The sequence below is a fragment of the Sciurus carolinensis genome, chromosome 1, assembly GCF_902686445.1.
Source record: "Sciurus carolinensis chromosome 1, mSciCar1.2, whole genome shotgun sequence".
Taxonomy (NCBI): domain Eukaryota; kingdom Metazoa; phylum Chordata; class Mammalia; order Rodentia; family Sciuridae; genus Sciurus; species Sciurus carolinensis.
In genome coordinates, this window is record NC_062213.1 from 196,051,923 (window position 1) to 196,070,205 (window position 18,283).

General features: G+C 41.9%; 1 protein-coding gene across 10 annotated transcripts in view; it reads left to right on the top strand.

Moving 5' to 3' along the window:
- The window catches only part of Ubr4 (ubiquitin protein ligase E3 component n-recognin 4), a 133,469-nt gene that overhangs the window by 76,748 nt on the left and 38,438 nt on the right, over positions 1-18,283 (top strand). For all 10 annotated transcript variants that reach the window (XM_047542310.1, XM_047542320.1, XM_047542326.1 and 7 more), the window contains 14 exons: positions 5,165-5,261; positions 5,859-5,966; positions 6,514-6,630; positions 7,594-7,803; positions 9,181-9,330; positions 11,068-11,295; positions 12,088-12,166; positions 12,622-12,867; positions 13,718-13,886; positions 14,380-14,524; positions 15,163-15,248; positions 15,667-15,754; positions 16,016-16,209; positions 17,914-18,153. In XM_047542310.1, the coding sequence (XP_047398266.1) occupies positions 5,165-5,261; positions 5,859-5,966; positions 6,514-6,630; positions 7,594-7,803; positions 9,181-9,330; positions 11,068-11,295; positions 12,088-12,166; positions 12,622-12,867; positions 13,718-13,886; positions 14,380-14,524; positions 15,163-15,248; positions 15,667-15,754; positions 16,016-16,209; positions 17,914-18,153 (2,157 nt within the window). The remainder of the gene's footprint in view (positions 1-5,164; positions 5,262-5,858; positions 5,967-6,513; positions 6,631-7,593; positions 7,804-9,180; positions 9,331-11,067; positions 11,296-12,087; positions 12,167-12,621; positions 12,868-13,717; positions 13,887-14,379; positions 14,525-15,162; positions 15,249-15,666; positions 15,755-16,015; positions 16,210-17,913; positions 18,154-18,283) is intronic.

An 18,283-nucleotide genomic window follows, 5' to 3' on the forward strand; every position in this document is an offset into this window, starting at 1 on the left:
CAATTTGGTTTGGTTAACATTTCTTGTAGACTTCTGCGTGGGGGCAAGAGTGGCATGAAGGGAAAGTAGTTTTTACTATTTACTTTTAAACTGAAAGTGTATCCTTATGTGGTTCTTCCATGAGATTCTCACATACCCTATTAGGTCCTCAAAATCAGAGGCTTAAGTTTCCTTCAGAGCATCTTGGCCTTTTTTTTAGAAACCCTAAAATCAGTCTCAGTGCTCAGCTTACTTTTCTGGATTCTATCTTTATTCAGCCTTTGGCCTGATGACTTCTTAATTTCTAGTGAGTTCACTGTTACTCTTATTTTGACTTTGTATCCAGAGACTTTTCTAAATTTATTTATTAATTCTAATTACAGATTCTGGTGTATTTTCGGTATACAGTCACCTATAAATAATTATAGTTTAGCATTTCTCATTCCAATTTCCTTTTCTTACCTTATTAAATTGGCTAGAATTACCAGGACAGTGTTGAAAGCAGTCGTGGTGAACATCCTTATCTCATTCTAAAAGGTTCAAAATTTCACCATTAAGTATCCTGTTATTAGCTGGAGGGTTTGTTTTAACATATATTCTTTATAAAATCAAGGAAATTTTATTTCTGGTTTATTAGGAGACTTTTTATCTCCAGTGATATTTTAGAGCTTTCCAGTAACTTCATTGCATGATTATTGTGTTGGTTATATCACTTTTTCTCCTTTATTTTGTTAGTGGTTGTAAATTACATTGATTTTTCTCTTATTAAATCAACCCTATGAGCATACTAGATGATTATGTTATCCTTTATATTTTGGGGTTTTTGATCCGCTAGTATTTTGTCTAGCCTCATAATTTTCCTTTAAAATAGTCAGGCCATATTCCCCTTCCTCATTTCTTTGGAAGGGTTTGTGTAATAAGATTGCTATTTTTTTTTTTTAACCATAAATTCTTGAAAATTTTACCAGTGAAGTCATCTAGAGATAGACTTGCTTTAAGGGAAGATTTTATAAATTATAGGTTCATTCTTTTTATCTGAATAATCATTTATTAATTAATCCCAAAAATATTTCACCAAAGGATAAACTAGAAGATTGTTTAAAGTATCAAAAATCTATAGCTGTTATAGCATATTCTGGTCTTTTAACTATGCTTTCTTTCTTTTTTTTTTTTTTTAACTTTTATTTTTACAGACTGCATTTTGATCCATTATACAGAAATGGGATACAACTTTTCATTACTATGGTTGTGCACGATGTAGATTCACACCATTTGTGTAACCATACATGACATAGGGTAACCAATGTCTCTCTCATTCTACTATCTTTCCCTCTGCCCCGCCCCCATTTCCCTCTGCACAATTCAGTGTTCTTCCATTCTTCTCTTACTCCTCTCCGCCCACCCCCCTTATGTATTATCATCCACTTATCAGAGAAAACATTCAACCTTTGGTTTTTTTGTGCTTGGCCTATTTCACTTAGCATGATATTCTCTAATTCCTTCCATTTACCTGTAAATGCCATAATTTTATTCTTCTTTATGCCCGAATAATTTCCCATTGTGTATATATTCCAGTTTCATTATCCATTCATCTATTGAAGGGCATCTAGGTTCATTCCACAATTTAGCTATTGTGAATTGAACTGCTGTAAACCTTGATATGGCTGCATTACTGTACTATGCTGATTTTAAGTTCTTCGGGTATAAACCAAGGAGTGGGATAACTGGGTCAAATGGTGGATCCATTCCAGGTTTTCTGAGGATCTGCATACTGCTTTCAAGAGTGGCTGCACCAATTTACAACTCCACCAGCAATGTATGAATGTGCCTTTTCCCCCACATCCATGCCAAGACCTATTATTGCTTGTGTTCTTGATAATAACCATTCTAACTGGGTGAGATGAAATCTTAGGGTGGTTTTGATTTGCATTTCTCTAATTATATACATTCATTCTTTCAGTGAAAATTATTTCTATTTCTTCATGTATCAATTTTAGCATGTTATAAACATGTAAGGAATTTGTTTTATTTAAGTTGCCAGTTTTATTGGCACATAGTTTGTAAATTTATTTTTATCATCCTTATGATGTCTTTAGGGTCTATAGTATCTTCTTTTTTTGGTGGTGGTGGTGCCAGGAATTGAACCCAGGGCCTTGTGCATGCAAAGCAAGCACTCTACCAACTGAGCTATTCCCCAGCCCCTAGTATCTTCTTTTTATAACAGTCATCTAGCTAGTGGTTATCAACTTACAAAGGACTGGTTTTCTTCTATTGTTTGTCTGCTTTGTGTTTGTTCCTATCTTTATTATTTCCTTTTACCTACTGACTTTTTTGCTTAATTTTCTATTATCTTTTAGCTCCATTAGATGGAAAGTTAAACTACTGATTTTAAATCTTTCAAAATACATGTTTGAAACTATATTTCATTCTAAAATTTCTTTTTAACCTTCCATTGACTGTAACCCACATATTTTGATGACATGTCTTTATTGTTGTTCAGCTTAATCTGTATTTCTGTATTTTGTTGTAATTTAGTCATTGGCCTATGGGATATTAAGAAGTATTAACTAAATTTCTAAATATTTGGAGAATTTTCTGATAATCTGTTATTGATTCATAGCTTATTTTTTTGTTTTGGAGGACATACTAGGTTATTTTAGTCCTTTGAAATTTCTTGAGACGTAATTTTTTGAAATTATGTTTATTTAGCATATGTATACATAAAAGAGAAATCACTCTCTGATCCCACCCAGCAGAAAACATGGGTAAGCCCAAGAGGAGGGACCCTGACCCCAAGTTTGTGGTTAGAATGATGCAATCCTGTAAATTGAGAGCCCCAGCAGGAGAGGGTGCTGATGTAAATTCCCATTGCTTATCTTAGAAGTTTCACCCCTTCTTCCTTCATTAAGGCCACAAGATCTGTGTCAGGCTCATCTTTGTCAGGACTCATGCTAATCTCCTCTTAATCCACACTGTTTTCATCAGACAAATTGGGGATCTCCACATGTCCCTTGTACTGAACTCCTGACTGGGAGGTACCTATCCAGTTTAGTTTGCTGCTTCATTTGTAGAAGAAAATGAGTTGGCCTTTTTGATTGTTAGCGGATGCCTCTCCACGAACTTACTCACTTCCGTTACCTCATGCTTGTCTTTCACATTTTGCACCCTTACTGCCAGGATCAGTGTTTTCAGCTTTTCTGTGGACCAGTTTGAAGCATCCCTCTCTGTCCGGTGCCCATTGTTGATGTTGGTGGCATCTGCCTGCTTCTCCACAGTCCATCACGGGTTGGCCTCACCCCACCTGACCATCGGCTGTCCTACCATGCCCCCACCAACTCCCAAGCAGCTACAGCCACAACCACAGGCCCGCCACCTGGCAGCACCTAGAAACTACTAGAAGCGCTTGTAGCACCTTCTGGCTTGCTTTTCCCTCCAACCCATCCACTCCCAGCCTTAACTTCTGGAGGCTTATCATTTTTTCTAAAATGTTATAATATCTTTTTAGGATTTTCAGTTGATTTTAGGAGAAGAGTCAGTTTAGGTAACCTAGCCATATTGGTGGTGGGAGTCTATAGTACTTTTCAATTACTTTTTTTCATGAGTAAGTTAATTAAATGGTCACTGAATTTTTTTAAAAGAATAAAACTAAATTTTACTTTAAGTTACTAAGGCGAAGAAAATTCCAATTTGGGGGCTTAAGGTTTCATTTTCTCGTTAAGTTTCAATAATGGCATTTATTTGAAAAGTCAGTAACATGGCATGATCTTGGTTGAGGTTTTGACTGCACTTATTTTTGTCCTTTTCCTTCGTACATGTGTGTCCACATGTGTCTTTTCCAAATCTGAAGACATGATTCCATCTCAAAATCTGTTTTATCTACAAAACTCTTGAACTCCTGGTGTTATCTTACATTTCCTCACTACCTTGTCCATCTCTGAGCAGTTCTTACTCATTTGTAGTTCCCACACAGCTTGCAGCTTACCCAGTTATTCATGGATGTATGTGTGGAATTTTATATATTATCATACTCTGAGGAACAGTTAATTCATTCCTTTGAGTTCTTTTTAGAATAACAACCATTTATGGTTCAAGTAAGATCCTATACTTTTATTCAAGTATTTATGATTTTAAAAATATTCTAGATATCTGTTAGGATATGTAATGCATGAAAATCATGCACATTTCTTACAAATAGTCCTTGAAGTGGAATGAAGCAGGGGCAGTTTACTAATAATGAAAGTAAATCTGTATGTGATCATGTGTTAGGTGAGGCTGCCAATCAACTCATCAGTAGGAACTTAATTAATTAATACATGTTCATATTGTTCTTCTTGAACCAGCATATTAGCTAGAGTTCCAGAGGTGTGCTCTTGGTACATGAGACCAACTGTGGGTTTTTAGATGAAGAGGGCTAGCTAGGTTGGAGCCAACTAAATATGTTGGAAAATTCCTGGGCTCAGTAAGAGAGTGATATCAACATTAGGACAATGTGGATACAATGTGAGAGAGAATACAGTAGTTTTACTGACCTTCCTGAGGACATAGGAAACATAAACAAGAAGAGGTCAGCTTACGGTGCAACTGAGAGATATAGAACTTGTACATCAGATTCCAGAAAATAATGTCTGGAGGCCGGTTAAAGGCATGTGTTGGGAAACCATAAAACCTGCAATTAGAGGTTTAGTTCTTTGTTTGGTTGGTTTTGTTGTTGTTTTGGTACTGGGAATTGAATCCATGGTCTCCCCTTGGACATGCTAGGCAAGCATTCTACCACTGAGTTACATCACCAGCCCATTTTAAATTTTATTTTGAGATAGGTTCTCACTAAATTGCCCAGGCTGCCCTCAAACTTAAAATTCTTCTGCCTCAGCCTCCCAGATTGCAGACGTGTGCCACCGTACCTAGCATGGGTTTGGTTCTAATACTTAGAATGGCTAGAACCTGATAGTTTGCTTGGGAAATATTTTTAACCATCAGTTGTAGATTAGAATAGTTTTGCTCCCTTTTAACAGAATGAGATTTCTCCTCCTATGTTGCTGGTGTATTTCCTAACATCTTTTTAATGCTAGGGCTGTTCCTAAGAATTTAGATCCTCCTTTCCTTTGGTGACAGGAGGAAAGCGCTATACTCAGTTGGTTCTCTTGTGTACTAACTTATGTTTCATGTATTTTTCTTTATCTTTTAGGTTGCACATGGTCCGACTAATGCTGTTGGAGAGATTATTGCAGACCTTGCCCCAGTTACGAAATGTTGGAGGTGTCCGGGCCATCCCATACATGCAGGTATCCCTCACTTCTCCTGGGTCTGCTACATTACAGTGTCCTTAAGGAGGGAACACATTTTCCAGAGGACCTGGAAGCCTTGGTGTTAGGTCACAGAGGATGGAGTGCAGGCTTGAGCTACAAGTCACAGCCCTTCATTTTTAGATGAGAAGCTTTTTAAAATGCACAAGGTCATTGCTGTAGTTATGAACTGAGCCAGGAGCAAAGGCCTATTCCTGAGTCTTAGTCTGTGTTGTCTCTAAGTATTGGAATGTTGTCTGGGTGCTATTCTTCTAGCTTCCTTCCTTGGAGGCAAAATTGTTCTGAAATTCTTAGCTCAGCACACTGCCTTATTTTAATTCTCTTTGGATGGATATAATGTAGGTTAGTCAATTTTGTTCACTTTTTACAAAACCTTTTCAGTGATGATGGGCATATGTCAAAATATGACTCTTATGACTCTGGACTCTTAAGCTTTAGAAAACCTGGAACTCTTTAGTGCATTACAGTTATGGTCAACAGGGAAGTAGGACTGAGATTTCTCTAGAGATGCCTATGTTCATAGTCACTGTTCTTTAGGAGATTGGCTTTCATGTTTTCTCTCTCTTTGCCTTCTAGGTCATTCTGATGCTCACTACAGATCTGGATGGAGAAGATGAGAAAGACAAGGGTGCCCTGGACAACCTCCTCTCTCAGCTTATTGCGGAACTGGGCATGGATAAAAAGGTAAAAATGGGAGAGGCATGCTGTGTAAGAAGCAGAAATCGACTGAGATCCTTTCTGTGGAGGAGCTTCACTTGGCTTCTAAGGGTAGCTATCCACTGACAGCTTCCATTTTATAGGTTCACTGTGTGGGTTCAGGGCCTACCTTGGCCCAGGCATACTGTTGGATACTGAGCAGAATGATGAATAAGACGAAGTTCCCTGGGGCTGGGGAGATAGCTCAGTTGGTAGAGTGCTTGCCTTGTAAGCACAAGGCCCTGGGTTCGATTCCCAGCACCAAAAAAAAAAAAAAAAGACAAAGTTCCCACCCTCACTTTCGTAGCTCAGTGAAAACATCTTCTTAGGTGTTTGCATCTTACTATGGCTCTCTGAGTGTAGTAGGCTCTCGCTCTCGATACCTCAGTTACAGTCCATGCAGACCCCAGAGCTTGGTTTTTCTGTGATTCCACCCAAGAAAGATGAGGGCCAATGGACTTGAGGGAATTTTATTCAGAGGTTGCCTCAAGCTTAAAGTAAGTATAGGCATCTGGGCTTCTGCTTCTGCCTGCAGGATGTCTCCAAGAAGAATGAGCGCAGTGCCCTAAATGAAGTCCATCTGGTAGTGATGCGCCTCCTCAGTGTCTTCATGTCTCGCACCAAATCCGGATCCAAGTCTTCCATATGTGAGGTATTTTTGCTTTTAGCTTATTAATTTGGGGAAAGGTAAGAGGATTGTCCAGTTGGTGCAGGCTGAGGGCAGAGGTGGTGGTCCTCTTTTAGAATAAGGCCATTGTTACCTGAGGGGAGTAAGAGTCGAAACTGTTACCTCTTCAAGAACAGAACTTCCACCTTTTTCAGAATCCCTTCCAAGCTCTGGTGTTTGCCAACAATTCCTCCAATGGAGGGGTTAAAGGGTTTGGAAGTTCTATTATTGAAAAGCAAGGGCCTGTTCTGCAAGGCACAGAGTGGCTAAGAGGATTCCCCTGGTGTCTGTTGCTATAAGGTATGGTAATAAAGCAGAAAGAAAGCGAAGTGTGTGTGGTGAAAGGAGATTAGCACAGAGCGGAGAAGGTAGAAATTGAGGCTGAACTGCATCCAATCTTAATGAGCTTATGAGCTGTGGGGTTTGCTGGGATTTGCAAGGCTCTCCTAATGGTCTTATTTACAGTAGCTTTTCTCATACTTTTTTATGCATGTGATCACTCACCCCCATCTCCTTTGGAAACTGGTTCTATGGAAGCACCCCTACTGGGAGGGTGAGGTTGTTGTAGAACCTATATGGAAAGTTCTCTCTTTCCTCATTGAAATGGTCTTCTTTTCTCATTGCCCAAGGAAAAAGAGAAAACCCGGAGTTTTTTTCCCCCTTTCTCCAGCAGAAAGGGTTCTTCTAGTCATCACCTCCCTGGTCTCTGGCACATGCATGCAGAGAAGTTAGACTAAGCACTGGTACTCATTTTCTCTTACATGAGGGTTGTTCCAAAAAGTTGGGGGAAATCTTTGAGCTAGTTGGGGGAAATATTAATGCAAGAGACTGATGAGCTCACTTCCATTGCAGACTGTTGTAAATGCGTTTCCAACCCCTTAGCACTAGTTTGCACAGTTTTTACAAGACATTCTTGCCTTCTCTGTGTGTATTTTTTCTCCCTTCCAGTCATCTTCCCTCATCTCCAGTGCCACAGCAGCAGCCCTGCTGAGCTCAGGGGCTGTGGATTATTGCCTGCATGTGCTCAAATCACTGCTGGAGTATTGGAAGGGCCAACAGAATGATGAGGAGCCCGTGGCTACTAGCCAGTTGCTGAAGCCTCATACGACTTCATCCCCCCCAGATATGAGCCCGTTCTTTCTCCGCCAGTATGTGAAGGTGAGTTCTACCCTGGTCAAAGGAGCACTCGCAGCTCTCCTCCTGAGCGCTCTGCTCTGAACTCAGGGAACGAAGCTTAAGCAGCCTCAAGTGAGCTGCAGCAGGAGGGAACCAAGTTCCTTGGTGCTGTTTAATCTCAGCATAATTTAATAAATGACTACCACCCCAATCTGGCTTTCTTGTTCCTGCCTCTGGAAACCTGAGGCTCTAAATGAAATCAGTCATCTCATTCCACATTAAGCTCCTTAGAAAAGGATGAGAAGTGTGCAGAGTAGTGCCACCTGCTGTGGGTCGTGTCTTGGTGTATATCAGATAGCCCTCTGCTGTTGTGTCACAAGAAAATCTTGAACATGCTAGGTACCATGGGCTTTCTGATGGAAGAGTCTATGAACAGTTCCCACCAGTGTTCTTATCTACCAGCCATGACTTTTAGGTCAAAAAGTCCCTTATGGATCCAGCCACCTTAATTCTCTAGCATTATCGCTTGTAGCACCCCCTGCAGGCAGCCCTACCAGGCTGGGTGTTGATTATATTGTGTGCATGCTGTGCCTTCTGAAATTCTTTTCCTGTGTTCATTTCTCCTTCCATTTAGTGAATTCCTACTCCTCCTTCAACACCCACCTCAAGCATTGGATCCTTGGAAAACTAACACACTTTTCTGCTACCAGTTTTCCCTGGATCCTTGAGCACACAGTACATATTTTCTTGTCTCTCCCTCTAAACTATTGGCAAAAACTATTTTTTAAATTATTACTTTTATCTTCAGTGCTTAGTATAGAGGCAGTAAGAAACTGGGGATTGAATATATGGAACATATTGTACTCCTAGACTTCTGTGGATCCTTCCTGTGGGACTACACAGCTTGTAAGATAACTGTTGTTCCCATCATCCTCAAATCTCTCAGCACGTCTGCCTGTTTGTATGATGTGAACCCAGGAACCTTGACCAAACTTGGTGATTCTGGCCTGCTTGGTTTATTTAAATATTTGTTGTTATAATAGAAAGTATTGGTTCTAGGGAATGTGATACATCTCTCATAGAAAGATGGGAAATCCTTAACTACTCCATTTTCTCCCCCAAGTTTTGCCAGTCTAGCTCTAATTTTTGTGTAAGCTGAGTACAGTTGATGCACTGTCTAAAACCACAGAAGGAAATGCCAGAACATCAAAGAGCAGTGAGCTGTCACCTCTGTAACCTTTGCATTAACCAAGTTGTCCTAAGTCTTTCTGTATTTGAAAACTAACTTGTCTGTCAGTGGTGATGGTAGCTTCAAAAAGTGCCCTTTGCCAACTCCAGAATGTAGATAACGCCTAGTGAGCAATAGCTACCCTTTCCTAATTGTGGCAAGCACCGGTTCTCACGTTCATGTTCTCCTAGGGCCATGCTGCTGACGTGTTTGAGGCCTATACTCAACTTCTCACAGAGATGGTGCTGAGGCTTCCATATCAAATCAAAAAGATTGCGGACACCAATTCTCGAATTCCACCTCCTGTCTTTGATCACTCGTGGTTCTACTTCCTTTCGGAGGTGAGTGAAGGTCCTGAGCAGTGTTCCAATCTAGAGGCAGACACATCTGCTGTCACCCTCTTGGCTTGTTTCGTCCTAATCCTCACTCAGTGTTCCTCCAGCAGGGCCCTCCCATTCATTTAAGTCATGATCTTGCCCCTCTAGAATCTGCCATTGAGAGAGACTGTGGACAGTGTGTATCCAAGCAAGTCATAAGCTCTAGTTTCTGATTGTGTATGTTTAACTTCCCTCACATGGGGCAGTGATGGGCAGGTTCACTCATTTAGACTCTGTCAGAGAAAACAGGAAGCACTCTAGTTACCTTCAGAGATTTTAGTGTAGGGTATTGGTTAAATGCCTGTTTGAGAACCAAAAAGGACATAAATGCAACACTGCGGTAACCCAGAGAACTACTAGCAACCCTGGAATGAAGAAGAAAAGCCCATGAATCTGGGCAGCAGTTCTTTGAGGAGCAGGTACTGTTTCTGGTACCCCCTGAGCTCTGAGGGGATGTGACGTGAAGATTTGGGAAGCACTGAAAGAAGCTGCTGTTTAGAGCTGGCGACTGTCCTGTGTGAGGCTGTCGGTGGGACTGCAGAGGGAGTTAGCTCCTTGCTTTCTTTCCCCAGTTTCCCTCCAGTGCTCCCCATTGGCAGAAACTTGGAAGGAGCTGGCTGGCAGTGAGGCAGTGCAAGTGGTGTGATTCTGGCCTGGGTACCACAGTGGAGTATGGTGGGTGGGGTTGGAACCCAGAAGTGGTAGCTTAATCAGATGGCAAACCTGGGAAGAAGAATCTCAGACGCCCATTTCGAGTTGAATAGCTGCACCACCTCAGCCTCTTCCCTAGCTTTTACCTGGAAAAGTGACTCATAATGCTTATTTCCTTCTAGGTATTTGTGGGAAGTGAGAAACTGCCAGCTTCCTTGCAAATATCTTAAGTATTTGAGGAAGGAAGAGGAACATTAATACTGTGGTTCTTTTTTTCCCTTTTGAATTCTTTCTTTCTATGTTTTTCTTTCTTCTGGTCCCTTTAAGGGATACCTGAGTTCATCAGAGGCTGACGTGTCTGGGAGGAAATTCAGTTGGCCCTTGGTATCCATACATTTACACATTTAACCAGCTGGACCAAAAATATTTTTTGTTTTATTTTGTTTTTTTGGTACCAGGGATTGAACCCAGGGGCACTTGATCACTGAGCCACCACATCCCTAGCCCTTTTTTTTTTTTTTTTTATTTTGAGACAGGGTCTCACTAAGTTGCTTAGGAAGTTGCTGAGGCTGGCTTTGAGCTTGCGATCCTCCTGCCTCAGCCTCCTGAGCCACTGAGATAGACATGTGCCTCTGTGCCTGGTCAAAAATATGTGTTTTAAAAAAAATTTGTCTCTACTGAACATTTGTGAACCTCTTCTTGTCATTATTCCCTAAACAATACAATATAACAGCTATTCATAAAACATTTACATTGTATTGGATGTTATAAGTAATAGATTATTTAAAATATATGGAGGATGTGCATAGGTTTTATGCAAATACTATACCATTTTATATAAAGGACTTGAAAATCTGTGGATTTGGGTATTGTGGCAGGGGGGCTCCTAGAACCAATCCCTGTGGATTGGGTTGTAGATTGGACAACTGTGTCTTGTCTTGTGTTACTCACCAGTTTTAATTGGAGTTCATTAAAACCCAGGGTGTTAGAATTAAGGTGGTATAGATATAGTTCTAGAGACACTGACCCTGTTGTGTTTATCCCCTCAAGTACCTGATGATCCAGCAGACTCCATTTGTCCGCCGCCAAGTCCGCAAACTTCTGCTCTTCATCTGTGGATCAAAGGAGAAGTACCGCCAGCTCCGGGATTTGCACACTCTAGACTCCCATGTGCGTGGGATCAAGAAGTTGCTGGAGGAACAGGGAATATTCCTCCGGGCAAGTGTGGTTACAGCCAGCTCAGGCTCCGCCTTGCAGTATGACACGCTCATCAGTCTGGTACGAGGGCTGGGAAATTGTAGGGTAGGGGAAGGGCATGTGATGAGACTCAATAGGTTATGGGATGGAGCAGTACAGGGCTTTAAAACGTTTAGAGGGTGTCCTGGCCAGAGTTGAGCTCCAGGTAGAATGTAACACTGGGGTGGGTGCTGTGTCTTGTGTAGTTGGTTTCAAGGTCTGGAATTCCTCACTGTACCTGGCAGCAGTTCCTGTTATGAGATTGAGGTGGCTTGAACTTCTTACTCATGTCCTTTACTCATGTCACAGATAGGATCAAGCCAAAACGTATGCACCTCTGGTTTTTGTCCTTGAATGCTAAATAAATGATGGAGGTTGAAGTATAGAATATATTACTGCCTGAAGAGATACTGTTTGGACTTTGGGGAGTAATGGAACCTTTTGCTTTTGAGCATCTAGAAAGAAAATCTTTAATTTTAATAACTCCTAGCTTGCTCATCTAGTGTTCTTGCTTTGTGTTTGTAGCAAGAAAAAAAGTGAAGTGGATTTATAGTTTCTCAGGGCGTGGTCTACCTTGCTTCTGCCTTAGTGAGTAGCCTGAAGGTTCCCTGAAAACCAAGGCCCCCTGTGTGGTGGGAAACAGAACAGAGGCAGTCTCCTATTAGCTGCAGTGGTTGTGAGCCCTGCTCCCAGGTTTATTAGCAGTCCCTGCATGGAAGACCATGGTCACTTTGCAGTCCCAAGCTAGGTGACAGCCGCTCGAGGCAGCAGGTGTGGGCTTATTTGGGCTGTTTGGTGGAGCTGCTCATTTCTCGTGATTGGTTTCCCTTTCAGATGGAGCACCTGAAAGCCTGTGCTGAAATTGCCGCCCAGCGAACCATCAACTGGCAGAAATTCTGCATCAAAGACGACTGTAAGCACAGCTGCTTTTTTGGTTGATAGTGTTCATTCCTTCAAGAACTGTCTATTGAGGCTGCTTTGTGCTAATAAGCACTGAACTGGATGCTGGAGCCATAAGAAGATATAGAGACAAAACTCTGCCTAGCAAAGAAGAAAGTAAAAACTTAAGTGTGATAAGGACTGAATGTCAAAATTTGGGGTGCTGTGGGAACACAGAGTAGGAGTATCTGACCTTGAGGTTGTGGCAGTGAAGCTAAAGAGGAGTAGAGACGTTTGGAGAATCCCCTATGCAAAGGAGTGGAGACCAGGTCCAGGTGTCTGCAGTTGTTCTAATGGTTTTGACTGTTTCCTCTTCTGGGCAATGTCCCACAGAGAACTCAGAGAAAGCTGGTGGGAATAGAGTGGCTGTGGCAGTGTGGCACAGCTGTCCCATTCTTGTGTGGCTGATCACCACCCCTCTGCTTACAGCTGTCCTGTACTTCCTCCTCCAAGTGAGTTTCCTGGTGGATGAGGGGGTGTCCCCGGTGCTGCTGCAGCTGCTTTCCTGTGCTCTGTGTGGCAGCAAAGTGCTTGCTGCCCTGGCAGCCTCCACGGGGTCCTCTGGTGTGGCTTCCTCTTCGGCCCCTGTGGCCTCCAGTTCTGGACAAGCCACAACACAGTCCAAGTCTTCCACTAAAAAGAGCAAGAAAGAAGAAAAAGAGAAGGAGAAAGATGGTAAGTCACCCCTTGGTCTTGGTTATTAGGTGATCTGTTTAACTCTCTTTTGGAGCACATGCTTTGTTCTGAAATTCTGGTGGGTTTTTTTTTTTTTTTTTTTGGTACTGGGGATTGAATTCAGGACACTCGACCACTGAACCACATCCCCAGTCCTATTTTGTATTTTATTTAGAGACAGGGTCTCACTGAGTTGCTTAGCACCTCATTTTTGCTTAGGCTGGCTTTGAACTCTTAAACCTCCTGCCTCAGCCTCCTGAGCTGCTGGGATTACAGGCCTGTGCCACTGTGCCCAACTTCTGTTCTGAAATTCTGAAAGATCCTTCATTCCGGTTTTCTGAAGTGCTTTCTAGTATCTGTTTTTTTAATCTCATTTTCAGCTACGCTGAAGGTTGGTCTTCTTATACCAACTGATTAATGGGAAAGGTCAAAGTGCACTGAACATTTTTAGTAGGCCACTTTTTTTTCCTGTGAAATACTAAGTAACAGTACCTGCTCTGTGACATGATTGTGAGAGTTAAGAAAGTGAAATACTGCTTAGTCAGCTATGGATGCTCTGTGGATGTCAGCTCTTTTGGCTTTGCTGCTTTTCATGATCCTTGAAGACCTGAGACAGGTCATCAGCAATTGAGGGCAAAGGGAGGTGCTTTACCTTACATTATTTTGTGTTTCAATTAGGGCCAACCCATTTTTCCCCTGGTAAACAGAAAATTATTTTACAAATTATAACCATTTAGTAGAAACTTTGAGATATAGGCAGAATTCACTCTTCTCCTTCTGATGGCACAGACCTAGGCCCCTGGGTGACTTCTTCCTGTCTTTAGTCCTCAGTCCTGCCCTGATCTTGTAGGTGAGAGCTCCGGCAGCCAGGAGGACCAGCTGTGCACTGCTCTGGTGAACCAGCTGAACAAATTTGCCGATAAGGAAACCCTGATCCAGTTTCTGCGTTGCTTCCTGTTGGAGTCTAATTCTTCCTCAGTACGCTGGCAGGCCCACTGCCTGACACTGCATATCTACAGGTGGGGCCAGGGCTTGGTTTGCCAAATGTGCATAGGTCTGGAAACAGGGTGCATTTGAAGTAGTTCTACCTTGGCTTTTTGTCACATACTCGTGGTCACATTGTCAGTATTGACACCAGCCTGAATCCTCTTTAGTATTAAAGATTTCTTCCGTGATCTGTCGCTTTCTAGCTGTTCAGCTAATTACAAGAGACTGCTTTCTGCTCATAAGCCTGTTTAGGAATTTTTTAAATGAGCAGACTTGACTATTGACTAAAAAAGCTCAGTTACCTGCCCTAGAGTAAGGTCAGATGAGAATAGACCACCTACTGAAGATTAAATGACTGTGCTACCTTTGTTAGGATTAATTGTCAAAAGAACCACCAAACCATTCCACCTTAACCTATGTTTTAGGAAGTAGATATGTCTACAGAAATAGTACCTGGGCTGTGGTGATAAATAAAGGTGCCTCAGGATTTTCTGCTGCCTGCTAACAGGAACTGTTTATTTACAGAAATTCCAGCAAATCTCAACAGGAGCTCCTGCTAGATCTGATGTGGTCCATCTGGCCAGAACTCCCAGCTTATGGTCGTAAGGCTGCCCAGTTTGTAGACCTGCTGGGCTATTTCTCCTTGAAAACCCCACAGACAGAGAAGAAGGTAATAATCAATATGGTCAGAGAGACTAACTTGTCTTATTTCTTTTTTCTCTAAAGAAAATTATGACTACCCTAGATGGCAGGGTGTGTGTGTGTGTGTGTGTGTGTGTGTGTGTGTGTGTGTATGTGTGTGTGTTGTGAAATCTCTTTTAAATATATTTAGTTCTGTATTTCTAATTAAAAATGCCCAATAAATTTGTATATCGTGTAGATAATATGCACTAGCAAGTAAGTATAGTCTGAATTTGATTTGGCCAGAAGTCTGTCAAATAAGGAAGGAAATGCAGCCCAGTACACAATTGACTAGGAAAGAGAATGGCCTGCCTGTGCTGGTAGCCCGTTTTTGTGCCTAAAAATGTTTGTACAATTACATAACCATTTCATGACTTCTCCACAGGAATAAAAATTATCTTTTTCCATAACGTCTGAGGGTGAACTATCACTGAGTCTGTGGAACTTTTAAAGGAGGAGTTGGGAAATTAAACAGTTGGGAATTAGGACCAACTTTGTATGATTGTGAATGGGGACTGAAGTCTAGTACTTGGAGAGTAGTCTTCAGCCAGAAAGCAAAAGACCAGAAAAAGTCTTTTTAGTGAGACTTGACCTTTAACTATGTTTCTTCACTGGATCCTATTTCAGTTGAAGGAATATTCACAGAAGGCTGTGGAGATTCTGCGGACTCAAAACCATATTCTTACCAACCATCCCAACTCCAACATTTACAAGTGAGCTTTGTTTTGTTTCCTGCCTGTTTGAAGCACACTCACCCTTTTGAATAGCTCTGTACCTATTGATAGACTGTATGAACTGAGAAACTCCTTAGGAACAGCAAACCCACCTAGTCGATCAAGTCTGACTCCCTCCTTATAGCTCAGGCCCTTGCACTTGGAAGACACTCAGAGTGCACTCGCTGAGTTCACAGGGTGGTAAGGAGTAATATCAGCTGAGAACACGTCTAAGGTCAATTAGTTGAAATTTTTTCCCATAACTTCTAAACCCCGTTTGGATTTTCTCGTATTCCATATGTTCTTGCTGTGAGATGGCTCAGTTTGAGGGATGCTGATTGGCTTTATTGTACTTCTTTGTAAAGCTCAGGGTTCTCTAAAATGAATTTTCCTTATGCTGAAAATGTTTCTTCCTTAGCACTTTATCTGGCTTAGTGGAGTTTGATGGCTACTACCTGGAGAGCGATCCCTGCCTGGTGTGTAACAATCCAGAAGTGCCATTTTGTGTAAGTAAAACCTTTAGCATGGTATTCTGGGCTTGCAGGTGCAGTGGGTTTCTTGGTTCCAAAGATTGGCTATTGTTGTGTAGATTCCTCTCCTAATGTCTGGTCACCAGTAGTGTAGATTCTTGCATGCCGCATTTGTTACTGTGAGTAGCAGCTTCATCCATGGATGAAGAATGTAATATGCTGATGAATGTTGAAGAAGGCAGGAGGAGCCTGTTAGTTCTTGAACTAATTCTTGTTTTTGTGTACCCTTGTATTTAGTATATCAAGCTGTCTTCTATTAAAGTGGACACGCGGTATACCACCACCCAGCAGGTTGTGAAGCTCATCGGCAGTCACACCATTAGCAAAGTAACAGTGAAAATTGGGGACCTGAAACGGACCAAGATGGTGCGGACCATCAACCTGTATTATAACAACCGAACTGTGCAGGCCATCGTGGAGTTGAAAAACAAGTATGGGATTTGCAGACTTGGGGTGGGGTAGCAGGTTTGTAAGGCTTAATATTAGTTGTTGTCTTTGGTTCCTGGAAGGGCACAGATTTGCACGTCCCTAGAGGTCAGTATGTCCTTATGGCTGAGTCAGTAACTGAGGGACAAAAGTGAAATACTAGTTCCTGAAGATACTGGCAAAGATTATTTTTAAATTAAGTCAGTGGCACCTTAGGGGGCTGTGGAAGCTCTTCAGCAGCCTGCCTCGGGAGAGGGAGTCGACAAGGGCCTTCCAGCATCTCATGTCCATTTTAACTAGAGTAATTCTAGTCGTAAGGAAAACCATCTACATTGCCATTTCTTGGATTAAGACAGCTATATTTTTTCACATACAGCATGAAGTATTTCTCAAGAGTGTTCTCTAGTGTGTATTTGTTCCATTTCTGCATAGTGCCTACCCTCCATATCTGCCCATGTTGAGTCTTTTTAACCCCTGGGCCCCAGCATCTGGATCAGAGCATGTGTCATATGGGTCCAAAGAGGTCTGAGCTGTGTTATTATGTCTCTTGTCACAGAGACAGAACTCTTTCTATTGAGGTCTCAGGCCTTGCTGTTGGACAGAGAACATAGGTTAGATGCTATTTGCATATTAAGACTTGTGATGCTTTCAAGGGCAGCCTCAGCAACTTAGGGAGACCCTATCTCAAAATGGACCAAAAAAAAAAAAAAGTCTGAAATGTGACTCAGTAGAAGAGGGTTTCTAGGGTGAATTCCTAGTATAAGAAAGAAAAAGACAAGACTAGGCTTGCAGTGCTGTTCTGCACATAGAAAGTGGAATTGTCGACCATTATTCCAAAAGGCAGAATAATGTGAGTGCACCACATCAGCATTGCCAGGAGCTCTGCTTGAGGGTATTTCCTCTTCCTTTGAGAGGCAGAGTTAACATTGGTAACCTGAAACCAGCTGTTGCCAATTTTGGTAGCACCTGCAGAGGAGGTACATTTGACTTTCTGTTGTGTTCAGTCTGCATAGCTACTGGTAGATGGTGTGGTTCAACTCCCATCTCTGTGACTTTGAAGAACTTACTTAAACTTCAATTTGCATAACTATAAAATGAACCCAGGTTCCCACTTTCAGGGTCTTTAAGAATTTAATGACCTAATATGTGTAAAGTGCTGGAAACGGCCTTACATGTGGTAAGTACTCATTAAAGTATAACTCTAATCATATTATTGTAGTTACCCCTAAATTACTATATGCCTGTTCTCTTTATGACTCAGTTTAGCACTTGGTTTTGTCCCTAACCAGATCCTGGTATATGCCTCTGCTCTTGAAAGTAGCCTAGCTTTATCCTACCAAGGTAGACATCATGATGGGAACTTGGTGGCCGACATCATTGTGCCCCTTAGGATCATAGGCATTAGTGTGGCTTATTTTTGGAGTAATGTCTTCCCTTGGAATGAACTTGTGTTATTTTCTTCAAATCTCAATTTATCATATGTAACAGTTAAAGCATTTATATGATCTGTCCTTTTTTATAGAGAAAACATAGTGGAAAAAATTTAAATTAACTTGCAATTTTTTCTCAGATTTCTTTAGAGTAACCACTTAACTGCCTTAGAAAAATATATAGGGCAGTCTTTCTTTTTGTCTCATCCAGACTGTCACCATGGAGGGTTAAATGACTCTCAGGCCCTCTGTTCCTCTGTCTGACACTATCTCTCCTAGGCCGGCTCGCTGGCACAAAGCCAAGAAAGTTCAGCTGACCCCTGGGCAGACAGAGGTGAAGATTGACCTGCCCTTGCCCATTGTGGCCTCCAACCTAATGATCGAGTTTGCAGACTTCTATGAAAACTACCAGGCCTCCACAGAGACCCTGCAGTGCCCACGCTGTAGCGCCTCTGTCCCTGCCAACCCAGGGGTCTGTGGCAACTGTGGAGAGAATGTGTACCAGTGTCACAAATGCAGGTAATGCAGTGACTGCCCCCTGGCCAGGGCCAAGCACCTTCTTTGTAATTTTCTGTAACAGTTACAGGCAATTTCAGGGTCTGGTACCCTCCATATTTAGAGGATTATGGGTATGTATAGTGGGTGCAAG